General features: G+C 37.0%; 1 protein-coding gene across 1 annotated transcript in view; it reads right to left on the reverse strand.

Moving 5' to 3' along the window:
• The window catches only part of LOC114476909 (inactive phospholipase D5), a 51,077-nt gene continuing 31,780 nt past the window's right edge, over positions 1–19,297 (reverse strand). Inside the window, exons 3-11 of the mRNA XM_028468911.1 lie at positions 16,251–16,387; positions 5,631–5,817; positions 4,196–4,304; positions 3,810–3,937; positions 2,994–3,191; positions 2,025–2,161; positions 1,747–1,912; positions 1,572–1,662; positions 1–839 (exon numbers count right to left, since the gene is read on the reverse strand). Of these exons, the coding sequence (XP_028324712.1) occupies positions 301–839; positions 1,572–1,662; positions 1,747–1,912; positions 2,025–2,161; positions 2,994–3,191; positions 3,810–3,937; positions 4,196–4,304; positions 5,631–5,817; positions 16,251–16,387 (1,692 nt within the window). The 3' untranslated portion in view covers positions 1–300. The remainder of the gene's footprint in view (positions 840–1,571; positions 1,663–1,746; positions 1,913–2,024; positions 2,162–2,993; positions 3,192–3,809; positions 3,938–4,195; positions 4,305–5,630; positions 5,818–16,250; positions 16,388–19,297) is intronic.

Raw genomic sequence — 19,297 nt, forward strand, 5'->3', positions numbered from 1 at the left:
AACTATTGAAGGTATTGAAAATATTCAGGCATATGTTGTGTAATCATTCAGTGGAAAAAAAGCTCCGCAAAGTCAGATCAGAGGTTAAATATCTTCAGAGATAATCAATGTTTCTCCATCCAGACTGCGTTGGAGCAAAGTTTGTTTTCCTTTTCATAAGTGCAGCAAACCAGGTGGAAAATCCCTGCTCCACAATTGTATTCCCCACAAAACGATGTTGATAAAATGCTACAAAAATCCAGCGATGAAACTTTTCCTCAGAGAAAAAGTCAAATGCAATATTCCCATCATGCTTTGTGGTCACAGGGATCCATCGAAGATCTCCCTGGAGCCGCTGCTCTCCACAGACTGGTTGGGAAAGTCTGCTTGATTTTTGTTATTAACGTTCAACTGTTTGTTTTCAAAGGGACTCATTTGGATTTGAACTCCTTCCAGGTGACTGTTCATTGGTGGCACCAGCCCATGCTGAGGATTGTTGTGACCAACTTTATCCATGAGTCTGTCGCCATGTTGCCTTGTTTTTTCTGACGTCTCTACTTCCACTTTTACGCTACTTCTCATGGGCAATGGTTTGTTATCACCACCAGGCTGACTGGTTGTTCTGCTGCCCAAGTGGCTCCACTTGTTGGGAACCATCGTGTTCATCTGGTGCTTGTTGCAAACTGGGATTTTATTGGCCTGTAGAGAGCGTGTGTACCGTGAAAACCAGTCTCGTTCAAACACCGTGTGTAACTGCTCCACCACCGTAGAGTTCCTGTCCTCCACGCCCTCTGGCTGTCTGATCACAAGCCCCGCCCCCGCATTAAAGGTGAACTCATTTCCCACCCAGTCAAGGTTACCTGTCAGGAAAAGGAATTAAGAAAAGAAATGGAAAAGAACAACAACTCAGCATGTGTCATCCATGATTTAAACTCTTTATTTATTTTTTTACTATGATATATCTGCCATCTTTAAACACAGAGGCCCAAATCACATGGGCCTCTGTGATGTCCAATCAGGTTTCAGCAATAACACCTTTAGCACCACCCCATAAACTTCAATTAAAAAAATAATTATTACCAAACACAATAATTAAGTTTGTAAAAGCACAATTATCATTAAAAGTAGATTTACAGATACTTGTGCAAGCACGGAAAATGATTAAAAGATATTAAACTATAGGAAATTACTATTCAATTTATTTTAATGTAATTTTTATTCCATTCATTTATTTTTTTTAATATTTTTAATTTAAATAAATATTTCTTTATTTTTTATTTAAAAAAACTTTATTTAATTTTTAAATTAAATGTTTTAATTTATTTATTTTTTATTTTTTTTAAAGGCTGGTTTTTAATATTCCCAAAATGCTTTTTAAATAGATGACTAGAAAAAAAACAAATTAAAAAATGAATAGATGCCATAAAAAATAAATACAATAAAAATTATGTTAAATAAAAAAAATTAAAAAATGGATATTTTCTAGGTAAAAGGTTTTTACCAATTTCACTCTTACATTTAATATAAATTCCAAACTGTTAGCTTTCAGACAATGAAAGGAAGTGTGTGATGTGCAGATCTGTTGACCTCACCTAAATACACAGCTCTCTCTGTAACCATAAACCTGTTGTGGTTTACTCCCTGCTGGCGGTCGTCCCTCTGCCCTTTGGGATTGAAGAACTTCTAAAAAAAACAAAAACACAGATTCACACCGAGTGATGCACAAGTGCATCATCTACGCTGAAAATAGTGCAGCCTTGAACATACTGCTTCCAGTGAGCAGTTGGTCTGCTCCATGCACAGGCTTTTCAGAGACCAGATAAAGTTGAAAGTAAGTGGATGTGTCTGTTCCCAGCAGCTTATCAGCATCCGAACCCGCACCTTCCTCAGAATCAGAGCTTCTCTCAGAACGCTGTCGATAGGAGACCAGTACCTTGGCACAGAAAGCAGACACACACCATAATAAAAGCCACGCAGCCCAATGAAACGGGTTCAGTTTATTAGATTCAAACAGGATGGCCAACCGTTCTTAGATGGACTCTAACCTGTTGTTTCTCCTGCCGAGGAGGGGCAGGTAGTCAGTGATGGAGATGTAAATGAAATCACGGGCCTCTCCGATCACCCTGGAAATAGCCTCCATATCACTGCTGCGATCTCTGGGGATGAGGACGTCAGGTGAGGTCTGGAAGCAGACACATTATTAAAAGTGAAATTATTGTATAACAATAACCAAATATTCCTTTTGTCTGCCCTGCAGAAACTGTTTTACACCGATACCAATTTCCAATATATCTATCAAAAACTGAAACTCACTCTAAGGGAATAAAAGAACAGGGAGAAAGAATGAATACATGTTGCCTTACAAAAGCAGAGGAAAATATAAAAACATAAAACCAAAGCATGAAATAATCCCCACTATTATTTACAGCACACTGGCTATTGGTGACCCACAAGCCTCATGCAGCCCTCAGTTTAGATTTGTGTGGCCCCCAAAACAAATGCACAAAATGGTAAAAACATACAAAAGGACTACAGACATACAAAATGACTACATAAATACATAAAATGACTCCCAAAACACACAACAGGAAAGAAAAAATACAGAAAAGGACTAAAAACATATGGAACCACAATAAAAGTAAACAAAATGACCGAAAAATACACAAAATAACAAGAAAAACCACAGAGTGGCAGAAAAAAAAGACAAAACCTTTCTACTTTTCCTGTACATAATGTTAAGTGTGGTCATTATTCACATTTTTGATGCCCCCTGCTACTATAAAAGTTGCTCATCTCTGATTCACAGGGTTTCCGGAGCTTTTCCCTACTGAATAGAGACAAACAACAACTCATATTTTCATAGAGGAAACCAGGCTAGATGCTGATATTAACTGTATGATAAAAAATGTACTGTAATTGTTCAAAAATTAAAAGTTTTTCAAGCATGTTTTGCAGTTCAAACATGGAACACTTTAAAAGCGAATACGTTTAGCAGCTAACTTAATGTCACTCACAGAGAAGTAAGCTTCAGCCTTAGTATTGTTGAACTTGAGCTCTAGTTGCGTGTCCCTGTTGTAGAGAGCAAACAGACGCTTGGACCAGAAGGAGGGGATGAAGTCTCTGTACTGGAGCCCCCAGTAGAGGCTGAACACTCTGTGCAGGTCCAGAGCCAGACAGCTACAGTCATACACCAGCACACCCAGCTCCTTCCTCTGGAAAAGAAACAAATCCCAGTTACTATGAAGCAAATCATAACATTGAAGCTTTTTGCGTTTCTTTACTTTCATAATTAACAAAAGCAAAATAATGTAAGTTAATGAAAGCCAGTAAAGGAGTGGAATATTTAAAAAATGACTATATAGAATTTTCAGTATAAGAGTTCCACATAAACATGAATGCATCAGAGCTGGAATGATTTTCTCATCTGCCACTCTACAGCATGTGTCAAACTCAAGGCCCGGGGGCCATATCCGGCCCTTTAGAGCATCCAATCCGTCCCGCAGGAGAAAGTAAAAATGAATTATTGTGTAAATGACCAAATAATCCAGTTGTAGATATCTCAAATTCACCAATTTAACAAAACACTGCTATTTTTAGGGGCTTGCATTTTCCCTTTTTTTTTACATCACCTGTGAATGCAGTCATTTTAAATGCAAATTGTGGAAAGAACTTTCAATTTTCTCACAAATCTTTCAATTACTCACAAATAATTACAAAAAATTGGCAACAAAATCAAGAATTTCTGAAATGAATTAAACTTCATATTGAAAACTAGGGCATAATGATGTTAAAATAGTTTTTTGCAAGAGTTAGCATTGGCTGTAGTCTACCGTGGCCAGTGATCTCCAGTCCATGCTGGCACTGCCGATGTAGAAATGCTGTCTGTCGACAACCCAGAAGGAGGAGTGGAGGCTGCCTTTGGTCAGTGCTGTCACATTTACATAGTGAACCTCTGCGTCTGGACATCAGAAGACAGACAGACACAGAGAGAGATGAGATAAAAGACATAAAAGGTTTGTGAGATTGAAATTAAACAGGTCAAATGTGAGATGAGGAAACCTATTCAGCCCCAGGCAACGACAATGAAACATAAATAAAGAAAGCGAGGAAAACAGGAGGGGATTAAAAAATAGGAAGAGAAACGGTGGGCGGATGGACAAAGCACGATACAGAGCAAGGGAATGTGGGAATGAATGTAAACAGAGTGAAAGCTGACAGTGTTTGGCGAGTGTCTCGAGCTCGGTGGAGTCCGTCATCCCGCTGGAGATTTTTAGATTGACTCCCTTTGATTTCAGCCCCTGAAGCTTGGAAAGCAGCGCTCGGCCCTGAAGGGAAAAGAAGAAAGTTCAGAAAAATGACACTGATTTTCTTTTAAGTTGCATTGCTAGGTTTATTCTTTGGACTATTTTTGGGCAACATTTCACAGAGACTCTATGATGAAAGAAGCTTAGTATCTTCATAATTCTTATTGTCATATTGATGATCACATCTACAGCAACGAGCCTGACAGTACGTATAAGGAAACCTCAACTAGGCTACTCACAAAAATAGATTGTTTGTACTTTATATTTGAAAGAAATCATAGAAAGTTTGGCAACCATTATTGCACTCACTACACTGATTACACAGGAGAGATGTCAGATCACATCACAGGCTAAACACATGCAAATCCCTCAAACAAGCACAAATCTACACCCATGAATGGGAATCATAGTGTAGCTTAAAATATGTAGAAGGAATCACGTGTAGCTACGTTTCCGTTACCCTCGGCAATGCGCAAATGTCGCTAAAAAGTTCTTACACTTTCATGAGGAGGTTTTTCAGACATTTCGATATTGACATTTATTACAAAAATGCCATGAAATCACACCTCAGGCCCTCCTCAGCTCTGCTTCAGACACTCTGAAGGACATGTTTGGTGATCTTTTTGTTTTTGGACTCGTTTGTTAATGATGCGAGTTTGGAGTTTAGTTGCGTAAAGATTGTGTTCCTGTTTTTCTACTTTCAGACGGTTTCTGTTTTCTGTTAACCATGTGTTGGGTTACATTGTTTTACATTGTGCTTTAAGTTGTTATGTTTTGTTTGTACGTGCCCATCTCTGGTTTCAAGAATAATAAACTTTATTGGGCATTCTAGCCACTTGGTGTTTTGTGACATTTGTATGTTTACGACTTTAGGCAGCAGTTTGTGCTAAGTCACTCCTAGTCGTAACACTGGTCACGTGGTCACTTCTGTCCAGAGAAAACATGGCGTGGCATGTGTGGACAGAAGAGACCAAATTTTTTTTTCAGCATTACACTTAATAATTACTGTCATATTAGACGGTAAACAACAAAGAATTACGAGGCTCCTGCCCAAAACAACCTTCAATGGAAACCCATATAATGGAAAAACCTAAACGAAAAACTAAAATGGAAACAGTTATAGATACAAAATCTTTAAACATAAACTGGATCATTCCAACATGCTGCCATAACATAATAACTACTGCATTCAAACGCCAAGCTAGCAAATGCTAACAAACCATGTGTTGAGAAGCTCTGACATGTCTAAAATCTGCATCTTCTCCTTTTTAACTATCTGCACTTCTGAGCTTTAAATCCATCTTAAATGCTATGACTTCACTTTCTGTTGCTGGGATCTCATCTTACTTGTCTGGCAGAAGGTTGGAAGCTGGATTCGTAGTCCGAAGAGTTGAGTAACCACAGAGGGGAAACGACCTCGACAACACGCACCGCTCGATCCAACAAACTGTTCAGTCCTTGTAAGAGAGGAAGGTGCAACGTGCTGTTGTCCAAGAAGGAGATGTCCTCTGGGATGTTCTCCACCAACACAATCCTACAGAGGAAAGTGAGGGAATGAAGTGTCTTTCAGGCTTTTTCTTAACATGTATTAGAAAACAAGGCATAGGAGGAGTTTGAACTTCTTGCCGGCAAAAGAAAAAATAGAATTAAATATAGAGACGGTCTCGATTTGTGCCAACCACAATGTGTGTTACATATACAGTAATACAAAAAAATATTAGTAACATGATTGATAATGCTGATTACAAAAATGTGCATCGACTCCTTATTTAAGGTTGTAAATTCATGATACAGTATGTGATATAGTGTCTTTTCACCATTTACATTGTGAAGAAGAATTGCGCAACAGAAGAAGAACCAACCTAAAGTCTCAAAAGTTTGGGACCATTTCACTGAAAATTTCTACTACACCTGAGGTAGAACTAACATCTGTGACATGAAACTAACAGTGTTAGAATCAAAGCAGCAGAAAACCTTTCATATAAAAAACACGAGTGAATCCTTGAAGGAAAGACGATGGTCACATGACTCAAGTGCAAAAAATAACTTGTATTTTTAAAAGATCAACAAATGAAATAATATATATTTTGTACAGTCACTGCATTTTATGGCACGTAAATATTTGTATATTTAATTGTATTTTATGAATGAATTTGGGAAAATCGTAATAAACTTTTGACCACTGGGGGCTACGCTCTCTGCCCCCCGTAAATTCCGTGTATGCCTGTACTGTAAAAACAAGGGCATTAGACAAACTTTCACACTGATGCGTTTGTGGCAAAAATAATAGCAGAGCTGGTGCCATTGAAACAAGGTTAGCCACTTTGTTTCTCATCCTGACACAGAAGCTAATGGCGCTCCTCTTTCCCCGTCTACAGATCATTAGCTTAATGAGGGGAAACCAAGTTTTCAGAAGCATGTGAGCTTTCTGATTGTATCAGCGTCATTAAATTGTGCACAGGTTGCTTCTGGCACGGCTTGAGAATAAGAGCGCAGATATCTGGAGTTGTCAGCAGATTCAATTACAACTAGTCAGGGAAAAGTAACACTTTCTGTCTCTGTTGGTGTTTTTGTGAAGTAATTCCATCTATGCTGCTTTTTATTGTACAGTGTTACTGTCTCAATTTAGGTCTTACTATGTTACACCCACGGCTTCAAAAATACTATAGCACACATTTAGAAACAAGCTATAATGTGGCATTATATCTCTGTAACTGTTTACTAATTCATATTTTGAACTTTTGTTGTTGTAAGTTGAGTTGGAGCAGGTTAACTGAACTCATCCTTTTTAGTAAGTGTTGAGCAACAAAATATTGACTTTTGTGTTTGCTGTATACAATAAGTCAACCTGCACTAGTCATTTTTACAACATCAATCTAGGGCTGGGCGATTCTGCCTAAAAAAAAATAAAAACATTTTTTAAAGAAAAATTCGAGTTTCGATTACATTTTTAATTTTTTTTTTTTCAATGCACTTAAGAATGACTGCAGACATCAGATCTATTGTCAAAAGTCCAACTTTATGATTGTCCTGAAGAGTTAAAATGCATAGAATAATCCCAAAATAAAAAGTCAATGAGGCTCTGTCATTTTACAATTTCAAGCTTTAACCCAGGTTTAAACAACAGCAACATCACAGTAGCTTAAATTTTATATCTACATATTTTATAGCATAACATTACAATTAAAAAAAATGATAAACTATTTCCTTAGCATCTCAGCATAGTGCTAATAAAACACATATAGCCTACTCAAAGGGTAAACAAAGAGGGGGCTGGCTCACATCACGCTATGGTAACCCACAAGGACGGAACGCAAAAAAGTCCCAAAAAAAATACTGGTGGAAAAAAAAAATGAAATTATAAAATGATTTTTTATTTTTTTATTTTTTTAACTCGAAAAAAAAAAAGTTATCTACAAATTTGATAAATCGATTTTTTTTGCCCAGCCCTATATCAATCATGTTTTGTGTTTCCTGTAAACCAATGAAACACCTGAAATTCTGCGGCTGTGTCACTTTCATTTTTAAATTTTCATTTATACGTCTGTTTTTGTAGTGTTTTTCTCTACATTTTCTCTAATGTTGTTTATAATTGTTATAGAAACGACAGCTGCTGTTGGCTCTGTGCAATGGGAAGGAGCAGGAGCGAGACCGCATGTCTGAGTTAAAGAGATGGAGAGGACATTCTTGTGATTCTGGGGAGGAAAATGGTGACTTCAAGCCCATCAAGGAGGTAAGATTGAGACGACCAGTTACTTGGTGCCCAGGGCTGAATGACAAGGACTTCTGATAAATGTTACGTGACGTATTTTATGGATCTATTTATTCAGTAAACTATTACTGTATATGCCAGATATGTACTGTATAGAGCAGTGATTCTCAAACTTTTTTGGGTGTTCCCCACTTTGAACGAACTAGTAACATCATATTTCATAATAAATCAAAAACGAAATTAAACTAATTACCTGCATTAAAAAAAAAAAAAAAAAAACTGTAAAAGTGCAGCTGATAACAAAAAATTTAATTCGGTTCAAAAATGAAATGAACTGACAGCAAACGAGTAATATGTTTCATAATGCAAAAAACACATTTAATAAATACATCAAAAGCTAAATTGAACTAATCACCTGCATAACAAACAAATAAATTTTTTTTTTTTTTGTTTTCTTAAACTTTTTTTTTATGTCAAGTTTGTTTTGTTTTGCTCCACTTCACATGCCAACATTAATCATTATTTTTACACTTTAGTCACATTTTATTCTCGGTCGCATATCTAATGCAGTTAATTTTTAGGCTATTTATTATTGCTTTTTTTGACTGTAGGCGTTTTGTTTAGTGTTAATGATCTTAATTGTCAATGAAAGGTTTTTAAGAAGATGGGCATGAAATTGAAAATGTCCTGTTTGTTATAAACAAAGTTGTGCCCTCAGGAAAGTTGATATTACATATTAATAGATTTTTTAAAAAAAATCCTACTTTATGTCAAACTATTCCAAAATGAAAAGCTGTTCATCCTTGAAGTCTCTGCTTTCAATGCTGTGCACTCGGTTTTTCCTCATAAAACAATAACTGGATGAAAAGTGAATTATAGGGACGTAATTGTCAGAACATTAACTGTAAAACAACTTGAACTGTTTGCATCACTTGAAAACGTAGTGACTCTCTGGTGAGGTCTTTTATTTTGACAGGCATTAGTGGAGCAGACGACACTACATTAGCTTTGGTGAGTTTGATTCTGCAGCCTCACTGGTTCAGGCTGTTATTAAGGTCCACTGGTTACAACAATCTCTGAGCATATGGCTCCCATTTTAATTTTTCTTAGATTTGAACGGAAAAAGTGTGTTTCATTGATAACGAAAATGGCTTGTCTTTTGAGATTCATTAAATCAGTGGAAAAATAATTGTTCCAGAATAAAAAAGTTTGACTTTCCAAGCTTTTTTATTTTTGTGTTGAAGATTGTGTTAAAAATGCATAGCAGCACTTTTTTTTAAAAATGTATTCTAACTAGATTTATATTTGAGAAAGTATAGAATGCAGTTGTTTGAGATTGTGTGTGTGGGGTTTTAATTTGAAAAACACTAATTTTTTGAAAAATACTTATTAAAATACTAGACATTTCAAGGGACCTCATTTTAATTCCGGGAGACCCCACATGGGGTCATGACCCCAAGGTGGAGAAACACTGAGGCTGCGTCCTAATAGTCCATCCTATCTCCTTTCCTATCCACTTTTCCTTATCCTCGTGGAAGACGTCACAGAGTTAAGGAAAGGTTTTAGGAGAGGAGTTAGGGAAAGGTCATCATGTTTGTTTTGACAATAAGACGCTTTTCCACTAGGTGACGTAATAATCAGATGGCTGTGAAGGTTAGTTACGTCTGCTGTGGTGAAAAAACTACACATTTCTGAAAATTGACTAAAAGCACATTTATAACACTTTTAGCTGATAGAATCTCAAAAATAACACAGTTTGAAAGTAAATCATAGGAAAAGAAGCTACGAGGAACAAAAATGAAACTAAAAGAACGTCATATTGAGAATGGTTGCTCCTTTGGTAAAGGATGCATCAGTGTTTCCGAGGCTAAAAGAGGTAAAAAAGAAAGCACTGAGCCTCTTTTCCTCAGCTTAAAGAGAACTTGAATGCTCTTTAGCATGGCCAACACTTTGGGGGCAAGGTAACAGTGGATAGGAAAGGAGATAGGAGAGAATGTTCGGCCGCAGCCTATTTAACTTAAGGTTGACACTCATCTGTGCTGCTGCTTCCCTTCCTCAATGGTGGTGCACCATGCTAGAGATTTACAAAGTATAGTTTTGTGATGAAACTATGAGGATAATTTGTGTGCATTATGCTGTTATGACCTCCCTGCACTTTCCTGAATACTTAGTTTTTTCCCTGCAGGATAAAACATTTAGGGTTGTGTAAGTGTTGCCATGCACTCAAGCCCACTCTGAGCTGTTATTGGTTAAGACGATGTTCAATGAGAGAAAACGCCTTCACCTTTCATATAAAGGACCTTTGTTTGGTCGCACAATGTGTTTGGCACAAATATATCTGCAATAAACAGCAGCAGTATTTCCTCTTTTGGATTTCTCAAGCTTGGTGATCCTTTCACTTTTCATAGTTGGTCGGTCGTGTTAGAGTGAATGCTCGGTTCAAGGGCACAGTGGAAAGGGGGCATGCTGCTGGTGTTAATGAGACCGCTCCACAGTGGCAGTTCTCACACAAATTACTGCCTGTGTGGACAAAGTCATGAATCATGTCCTCATATTAGTTTTTCACCTATGGTGTGGTTTATGCTTATCACTGCCAAACTGTTTGCCCTTTATTATTATCTAGCCAAAAACCATTTATATAAAGCCACACCGCAGACTTTTTGACCCAAAGAGTTGACCCATATGAGTTATTTTAAATGATTCCTCAGGCCAATATACAGCGCTTGATAGTATCAATGCTCCGAGCGGGGCTTCCCTCTTGAAATTACGACTGTGTAAGGGACGGACCGTCTTTGGCCAGGTCGTGTGACCTGGAGAATGTTCACTTTATGGCAGTCACGTGACCACAGACTCAGATATACACAGTTCCCACATGACATCACAACATGTGGGCATTTCCCGACCCTGCGCCATTGCTGTGGGCAGCTTAAACGAGTTAGCCTCTGTTTACAGCCAAAAGCACAATATGGTAGTTTTGTGTTGGGTTAATGGTGCACTAATCGCCGTGATAGTTGAGTTAAATGTGGATTCTTTAGTAAGGGAAGTCGGCAAGTCAGATCCGTAACTTTGGCATAAGGATTGGCTCTAAGGGCTGGGTCGGTCGGGCCAGAGTGCAAAACGCGGCTTGGCTCGCCGCCCTTCTCTTCCCGCCACCGGAGACCCGGGGCCTGCCTCGATAGCGCTCCCCCCCATTCCCTGGCCTCGCTGCCGTTGTCGGCCCGGCGTCCCGGGTTCTTCTAGTGGATTTCCCCATTCGCTGCACCGACCCCCGGCGAAGGGGGCCGACGACGGCGACGAGGCCAGGGAGTAGAGGTTGAGAAGTGCCGGGCCTCCAGCGGCGGCTGCTGCTTCCACTCCAGCCACGGCGCGAGCTCAGCCCCGCTTCGCACCCCTGCCCGACCAACCCAGCCCTTAGAGCTACAGTCTGCATACACAATCAAAAGACAAAGGGGGCTGGCCCGACTGTTTGTTGATTTTTGCGACAGTGCTGTGGTGCTTGTGGCCACTAGGTGGCACTTGACGTGAAAGTTACAGGTCTAGCACCCCTAGTGGCCAAAAGTTACATGGTGTGCCTTTAAATTAATAATAGTTAAAAAAAATAAATAAATAAATAAAAAAAAAATAAAAAAAAAATAAATTAATAATAGTTAAATACAATAATAGTTTGGACACATTTGACAATTTCTGATTATTTGTGAAATAATAATTATATTTTTTTCAAAGCTGTAAAGGAGAAAATGACAAAACAATTTATTTATTTGTAGGATTGATTAGACAATTTGATGAACCCCATGTGGAACTCATTGGTCACTAGTTAAAATGGTCCCCACCTATAACATAACACCGGTCCTGCAGCTGCAGACAGTCGAACATATTATCAAAGTAAACAAAACTTGTCGAAAGGAGATACACGTAACCCTATCCGTCACTAGAAACAGGCCATAGAAACGACTGTGTTCAGGAGAAATATGAAACACGCTGCACAGACTGAAAACTAAAAAAGCCCTAAAAGATAAAGAGACATTATCTAGTTTCAGGAATGTCCCTGACATTCCACTTCTCCACTTCTCATTGTTATTGACTCCGTTTAACCGTTTTCTGTCAACATTTTACACACTATTGTTTGCTAAAGCGGTGTTTAAAGCAGATTTTAAGTGAATATCTGCAGCAGATACTACTGTTGTGTTCAGGACCGAGACTTGCCCGAGACCAGAATGCACCGAGACCAAGACAAGACCAAGACTTCCGGGATCAAGACCAGAAACATTTTTAAAAATAAACGGCAACTTTTTGCAACATTTAGAAACAAATCACGTTTAAAAACATATGAATTTTTTAACTTAGTTTGGACCAGCAATATTTGTAAAATTTGTGATTTTTTTTTTTTCTTCTTTCGTGAAAATATGATCTAAATACTAAATGTGAAACGTTAAATCTAAATTTCATGAATGGAATTAAATATTCAGCTAATATGCAAATTCACCAGAAGTACCAAAGTAAAAGCTCATTGATGCGAACGAGCATTATCCGTGAGAGATTGAACATTTAACATTTAGATTTAACATTTATATTTAAATTTAACATTGATCTTAACACAAATGTCATAAATATTGTGATAAATTGGTCAAAACTAACATTAAAAAAATTCACATATTTTTATACAAGGTTTGTTAAATGTTGCAAAAAGTTACTGTTTATTTTAGCATGAACAACTTTACATTCGGCGCCCTATAAGATTAAATGGGCATTGATGCACCCATATGTTGCAAAGATACAGAACTAAACTAATATAAAAAGGTGAAAAATAATGTCAAGTTTCAGGCTGTTTTTAAACTATAGAAAATGTGCTGTTAATACTAGCGTTTGGTACCCGTTCTCTTTTTAAATGGACGGTAGAAATCTGGGACAGTGCATTAAACATGAGCAAAACAAGGAAGGATGTATTGAAGATGGAAGAGGAGGAGCAGTAATCTGATTCTGAAAGGAATCCTCTCAGTCAGCCCTAATGACCGTGAGCTATGATGAATGGAGAATCTGGCACGTTTAAACATACAAGAAAAGCAGGAAGCAAGTGGCTGTAGATGGTTTATCGATTTAAGCAGTTTGTTGGTGATGGTTGATTCTCCCCATTTCAACCCATTCACAATTTCCACTCCGGCATCCAAAGCTAGAGTGATGCAAATTCATGTTCTTTCACGTGTGTGTGTGTGTGTGTGTGCCAAACTTTAGATAAATGGCACATACTGTCACGACTGCGTGTTTTCACACACCTACATCAATGCTAATTTTATGCCGATACTTGTCACGGCGTGTGATGCACACCTGCAGAAACGGCATGAGGTCCAGCTCAGAATCAGCATGACCGTGTCACTTCCTGACATCTGATATAAATTACATCCACACTTTCATGAGCTGCCCAGAGCGCTGCCTGCATGGCTGTAAGCAGTGAGGATATTAATATGTGAATCACAGCAGATGCTACAGCTGCTGCTTTGAGCTTTTCATTTTAGATCTATTACCCACAAATAAAGGACTTGTCCTGGTGAGCACGTGCGGAATGTCATTTTCAGTAAATTTTATGGATTTATCATGTTCCAATCGATCAAATGTATAACAAATGTGTACGTGATTAAATATGGCTAAAAGAATGTTTGAAAAAAATTATGCAGTGAGAAAAAAAAAAAATCATGTTTTGTTCAAAAAAAAAAATTAAAAGTATGTATCAAAATCTTCAGTATAAGTGTGCAAAAAAAAAAAAAATGTAGTTTAAAAAAAAACCCACTTTAAGAGAAGTTTTAATCATAATTTAACAGTAGTATGTTGTTTGGAAATGTCAATTTTATAGATTTATCAAGTTCCAATCGATCGAATCTTGTATTACAAACGTGTACGTGATTAAATGTGGCTAAAATAAAAAAATATCCATGGATCAAAAAAGCAAAGCTTAAATTAGATAATTTAAAAATAATTTGTGTAAAAATAAAATAAAATTTGCAACATAAATTTGCACCAAAATTTGGAGTTTAAAAAAAAAAAACATTAGAAGTTTAAATTATAATTTGAGAATGTTTGGAAATGTTAAGTTTTAATTGAATTTGTGAGGAGATTTATTTGAAAGCCTTTTTTTTTGCCTTTCGCTCTCTACCCCACATTATTGAAATTTTTATATTTTCAGATTTATAGTACATTTTAGGGGGAAATTCTTACTTTTGATGCAATTCAGCCAGTGATCTGAACTTTCATTCCCCTAAAATGCAATGACTCAAGTTCAGGAAATGTAAGCATTTATAGATCTAAGCAAACACATGTTACTGTATCTCATCTATTCTTTTCTATCTACATGTTTTAAGACTGTGTGAGGATGCAGAATTATTTCAGGAGACAAAAAAAATTTTAACATTGAAATTTAAGTTAAACTTAAATTAAACTTAAAGTTTTTTTTTTTCCAAATCAATTTTTTTTATATTCTTATTACTCGTATAAAGACAATTTAGAATTACTATCACGTCACTGCATCGTCATCATCTGTCAGAAACATGCTGCATCACTATAAACAGCTGAAATGAATTCAAGGCCTCGGCCTGTGTGGTTTTCCGGGCATCACGTCCACTTTTCCCACAAAGTATCTGTAGATCAATAGTAACCTCATCAGCCAGTTAGCACAAAGCTATTACACATGTAGGTGAACAGCACACTGGCATTTGAATATACTGTATATATAATAACATATGTAAAAAATTATGCCACTACTGACAACAAATAATTAGAAAAGTGTGAGTTTTAAGGCTGTACCTGTAAGAGAACATGTTTTTCTTCACACATCTCATGACTTAAAAGGAGATTTGCACAACAAACAAGCTGCAGTCTCATCCTAATTACATCACAACAAGAAACTCTTTATTTTGGTTGATGGATAATTCATTTAAAAACTGTATAATTAAAGGTGAAACTGCAGAAAACTAGACGTTTTAGTGAAAGCCCTCAACCAAGTATATGAGTGGAACCCTGCATCCTAGAGTATGAATTAGACTCCATGGGCAGTGGTTTAAAAGGCAGCGTGAGCAAAGCCAGCTGTGCCTCTATTAAGAACGTGTCGCTCTGTGAAAAATTAATTTCTCTATTTTGCTGCAGCACACGCTTGGAGCAAATTGCTTCATGAAAGTATCAACTGCACACCCCACAGTTGGATCAAATGATGCACGTCACCGTTAAAAAAAAGCTCAGTTATCAAGCTTATAAATATTGATGCCCACCTGCTAATACAACCGTGCCAGTTTCTGACTCAGGGTGAAAAAATGAGCCGATAAACAGCTGCTGAGTCTATTCATTTCATCCTCTCACCTCAGACTTTGTCTTATTTTAACCTGAAGTTCCCAGAGTGCTTCAGAGGAAGGAGTGTGGTTCAAAAGTTGGGGATTTTAAGATGCTGGACAGAGCTTTAAAGATAACTTTTAACAGAAATGACCCTTGGCTGTCGTTTCAATCCTCACTCCATCATTACCAACATGCATCGGTCAGTTTTAGTCAATCTGTCACCAGTTCTTTGACCAATTCACTGACACCAGACTGGAAAATCCCCACATAAGTTTCTCTGTTTGAGAGATGATGACTCAGCCAAGTCAGATAATAGCTGATTCCACCCTAAATCCTTGGAATAAACATTATAAATAATCATTATAAATGTTTATTTGACAAATATAAGCAGAGAAAAGAAACCAAAGTTTATTCCTAAATTTCGTTTAATATTCTGCAAATATTCATATAGATATATCCTAAAATGGATTCAGACATTCTAATAGTTGAACGCATATTTAAATGTTTAAGCTTAATATATAAAATATATACAATAAATGAAAATCACTGATATGGTTGTGAAGAATCCATGATGAAATTATGTACATTTTATTTCAAATGCTTAAATGCTAGTGATAACCTTAATCATAATAAAAATTCATTATTTTATATTTATACATGAGATTGCATTTACTTAAGTTTTAAACGTTTTTCTAATAAAAGGTTGGGAGTTTGTCCGTTGGCATTTTTAGCTGCCACAGGTTTTAAATGAGTCAGAGGATCCTAAAATGTGTTTTAAATATAAAAAAAACTGCTAAAAGGTTTTTTTTACTTTATGTCGTGTTTGCTTCTTTCACATGCAGTTTTGTATTTGCATTACCCTCCCAAATATTTAAACACCGCAAGAAACAGATTATATATAACGTAAATAAATTAGTTGCCGTTTTAATTCAATTCCTCACCTGCAGTTCCTGCTGCAGTTCTCCTCCGTGATCCCATCCTCGTCTTCACCCCAAATATCCACGGCAGAGAAAATCAAGGCCATCAGCACGGCGAAGCAGCACACCAACGCAAAGATCACTATGCACTTCTGCTGCGACTGTGAGAAGAACAGAAAAAAAAACACAGATTACAAACAGACACTCTTTTTTTTTTTTTTTTCAGCTTGAGTTTCCACTCAAAAGAAGGCATGGGTTCCGTGACCTTGGCAGTTATTCGTTATTCGCCATCCAACATATATTGCACAGCTTAGCAGGTAGAATTATACAAGCATTAACCTTCATCTAAATATATGAGTGTGACAGAAGTATGAGTACGAACACAGAACGCTGCTATTTCTAGGCAGTTATTTTATTTTCTCGGGGATTTGTGAACCTTTACACCAGGGATTCTCAAACCTTTTGGATCCAGTGACTCGTCACACGGGAGAACATTTTTCAAGAACCGCCTCTTAATCTTCACGTCAATTAAACACTTTGCTGCCATTTGTAGCCCTAGATGCCATTGGAATGATCTATTATTCTTTTGATGTTTCAACTTAAATCTTTGTAGTAAGAAATGGACGACTTCTACTCTGGTATATGACATGTTTAAGGTAATACTAAAACAAATATGTGCACATTTATTTTAAAGATAAGGTACTTTTTTTGGCGCAATTTTATTGCCATGTCCAGTATTTATTGTACATGTAAAGTATGTTTGTTTTATTGGTTTGTTTGTCATATATGTATTTACCCCCTATGCTATGGCCTGGTTGGTCTGAAAACCACAACTTGGCAACAACAAGAGACAAATAACTGCAGAAATCTTAGATACAGTGAGTAGTGTTTTAAGGAAGTTCCACAGTATTCAATAGGATTCAACTAAATGACTGACAATAACTAGTTTATCTCACCAAAATAAACATGTTCTCAGTTGGTTCATAGTGAAATATTCAGGTAATTTACTTATTGGGAGTGCGTTAAGGTAAATTTCGCAAAATAACGCTTGAGTGTTAAGTTACACCACATCATGTGGAGACAGGGTCATCTATAAGGAGGAATATAGGAGAGATTTTTGGGGCCCATCTATAAAGTCAGCAAAATGATGGTCCATTGTTCTATGAATCTGTGATAACCACATTTATTTATTTATCTGAATAATATCCACTGTTATCCAGGCAGTTTACTATTATTTGCACCATGGTCTATAGTCATCTTAAACATGTAAATCCCAGAAATAAAAGGGGTTAAAAGTGACCAAAAATGGCGAAAAAGGCGGTGAAATGGGATTTTATAAACCACAGAAAGTAGTTACAATTCCAAATTGTGGGTATTGTTAATTAAAATGTAGGGAAAATATGTTTAAACTGCTAAATAATGGGCATTACAAATCGTGAATGTGGTTAAATTAGAAAAGCTAAGCTTGAAATATGGTGAAAAGAGGTTAAAAGTGACAGTAATGTCCGCGTATGCAACATTACGTGGAGAAAGTGGTGGAAAGGGTATAGAAGTGCCAAAAATGTCTTGAAAGTTTTAAATTAGTGCAGAAAAGTCATTGAAATTTGATAGAGAAGTGGCAACAATGGGAGTAATGTGGCAGAAATGCATTAAAAAGAGAAAAAATATGACAAAAAAGTGATGAAAAAAGGTTAAAATATGGCAAGTTTGGTGTAGTTGCAGAAAAAGGGTAAAAATGACCAAAAATGGGCCCCAATTGTTCAAATAATATTCTGAGATTCGTGAAGGCATCTGGTGACCCCCTCCCAGTGTCCCGCGACCCCAAGGTTGAGAACACCTGGTGTAAGAAACAGAGCATGTGACCTAAATAAGCTACGAGAAGCGACTCCAGTGTATACATGAGTGTTCATAGCTTCCACGGAAAGGCTCAGCTGTTGGTAAAATAATAATGACAAATGTACCCTGATCCTTTTAAAAGACGCCTCTGGAGCCAAAACTAATTACATCTGGACACAACAGATCATTTGCACCGTCAGCTAAACTCATCATCCTCAGAGACAAATCTCACACCGTACAGTATCGACCCCTGAGAGCAGCAAACACAGACCACAGCTAGTTATTAGTGTTTCTTCTATAGCTAAAGAGCAAAGCTGTAAGACATCAGGTGGGATTTGAAATTATCCGTGGACTCTCCTCCATAATCACCAGTAATTATTGAGCTGCACACCCTATGCTTCACACTCATCTGTCTGAATAGATGTCAAATATCTCGTAGCTCCCGTGGATGGGATGAGACAAGTAAACACAACCAACTCTGATTGCATTTAAGTGCAGACAAGCTGACTGCGTGTTGAAGGTTAGCAGAAAAAAAAGTCATTTCCAGCTCTGCACTTAACAAAAGCACACTCAGCACACACTGCCAGAACACTCAATGACTCACTGACCTCATGGACACTAATATAAGCAATATTATTAATACGTCAACCTGCAGGAGGACGAGGCACAGCTCAGGTTTCTCTTCAGGTTGTGTATCCACATTTCTGTGTGTGTGTGTGTGTGTGTGTGTGTGTGTGTGTGACAGTATAGACACACAGATAGTTCAGGCTAAAAATGTGGACCAGGGACGACGTTACCTGACACCGATGCACAACTACGATCAATGCAGCACCAACGAGGGAGGAAGTACTTTATGAAACGATTGATTTTGACATATCAAAACATGTGATTTCTGGAGGTGGAAATACTTAATTTGTGTTTTCAAACACTGTAAAATAACTTTTTTTAAAATAAAATAAAAATATTTGTCCATGTCTATTTTGTAGGTGCGTAAGAATACACTCAACCAACGATTCGATTTGAATTCTGATTTTTTTTTTTTTAATTTGTTTTGTTTTTAAAAAGAAACTCAAATCACAGATTGGGATGTAATGATGCTCTTAGCTCCTTTCAATTTTAATACATATATCACTTTTTGGAGGAAAAAACAGATTAGACAAAATACAGATTCTTAGTCTTTTATTTAAATTGCCAATAATTTTTAAAACTAATACATTTTCTTCTTATAACCTTCT

Source organism: Gouania willdenowi, chromosome 15 (genome assembly GCF_900634775.1).
Source record: "Gouania willdenowi chromosome 15, fGouWil2.1, whole genome shotgun sequence".
Classification (NCBI taxonomy): Eukaryota; Metazoa; Chordata; class Actinopteri; order Blenniiformes; family Gobiesocidae; genus Gouania; species Gouania willdenowi.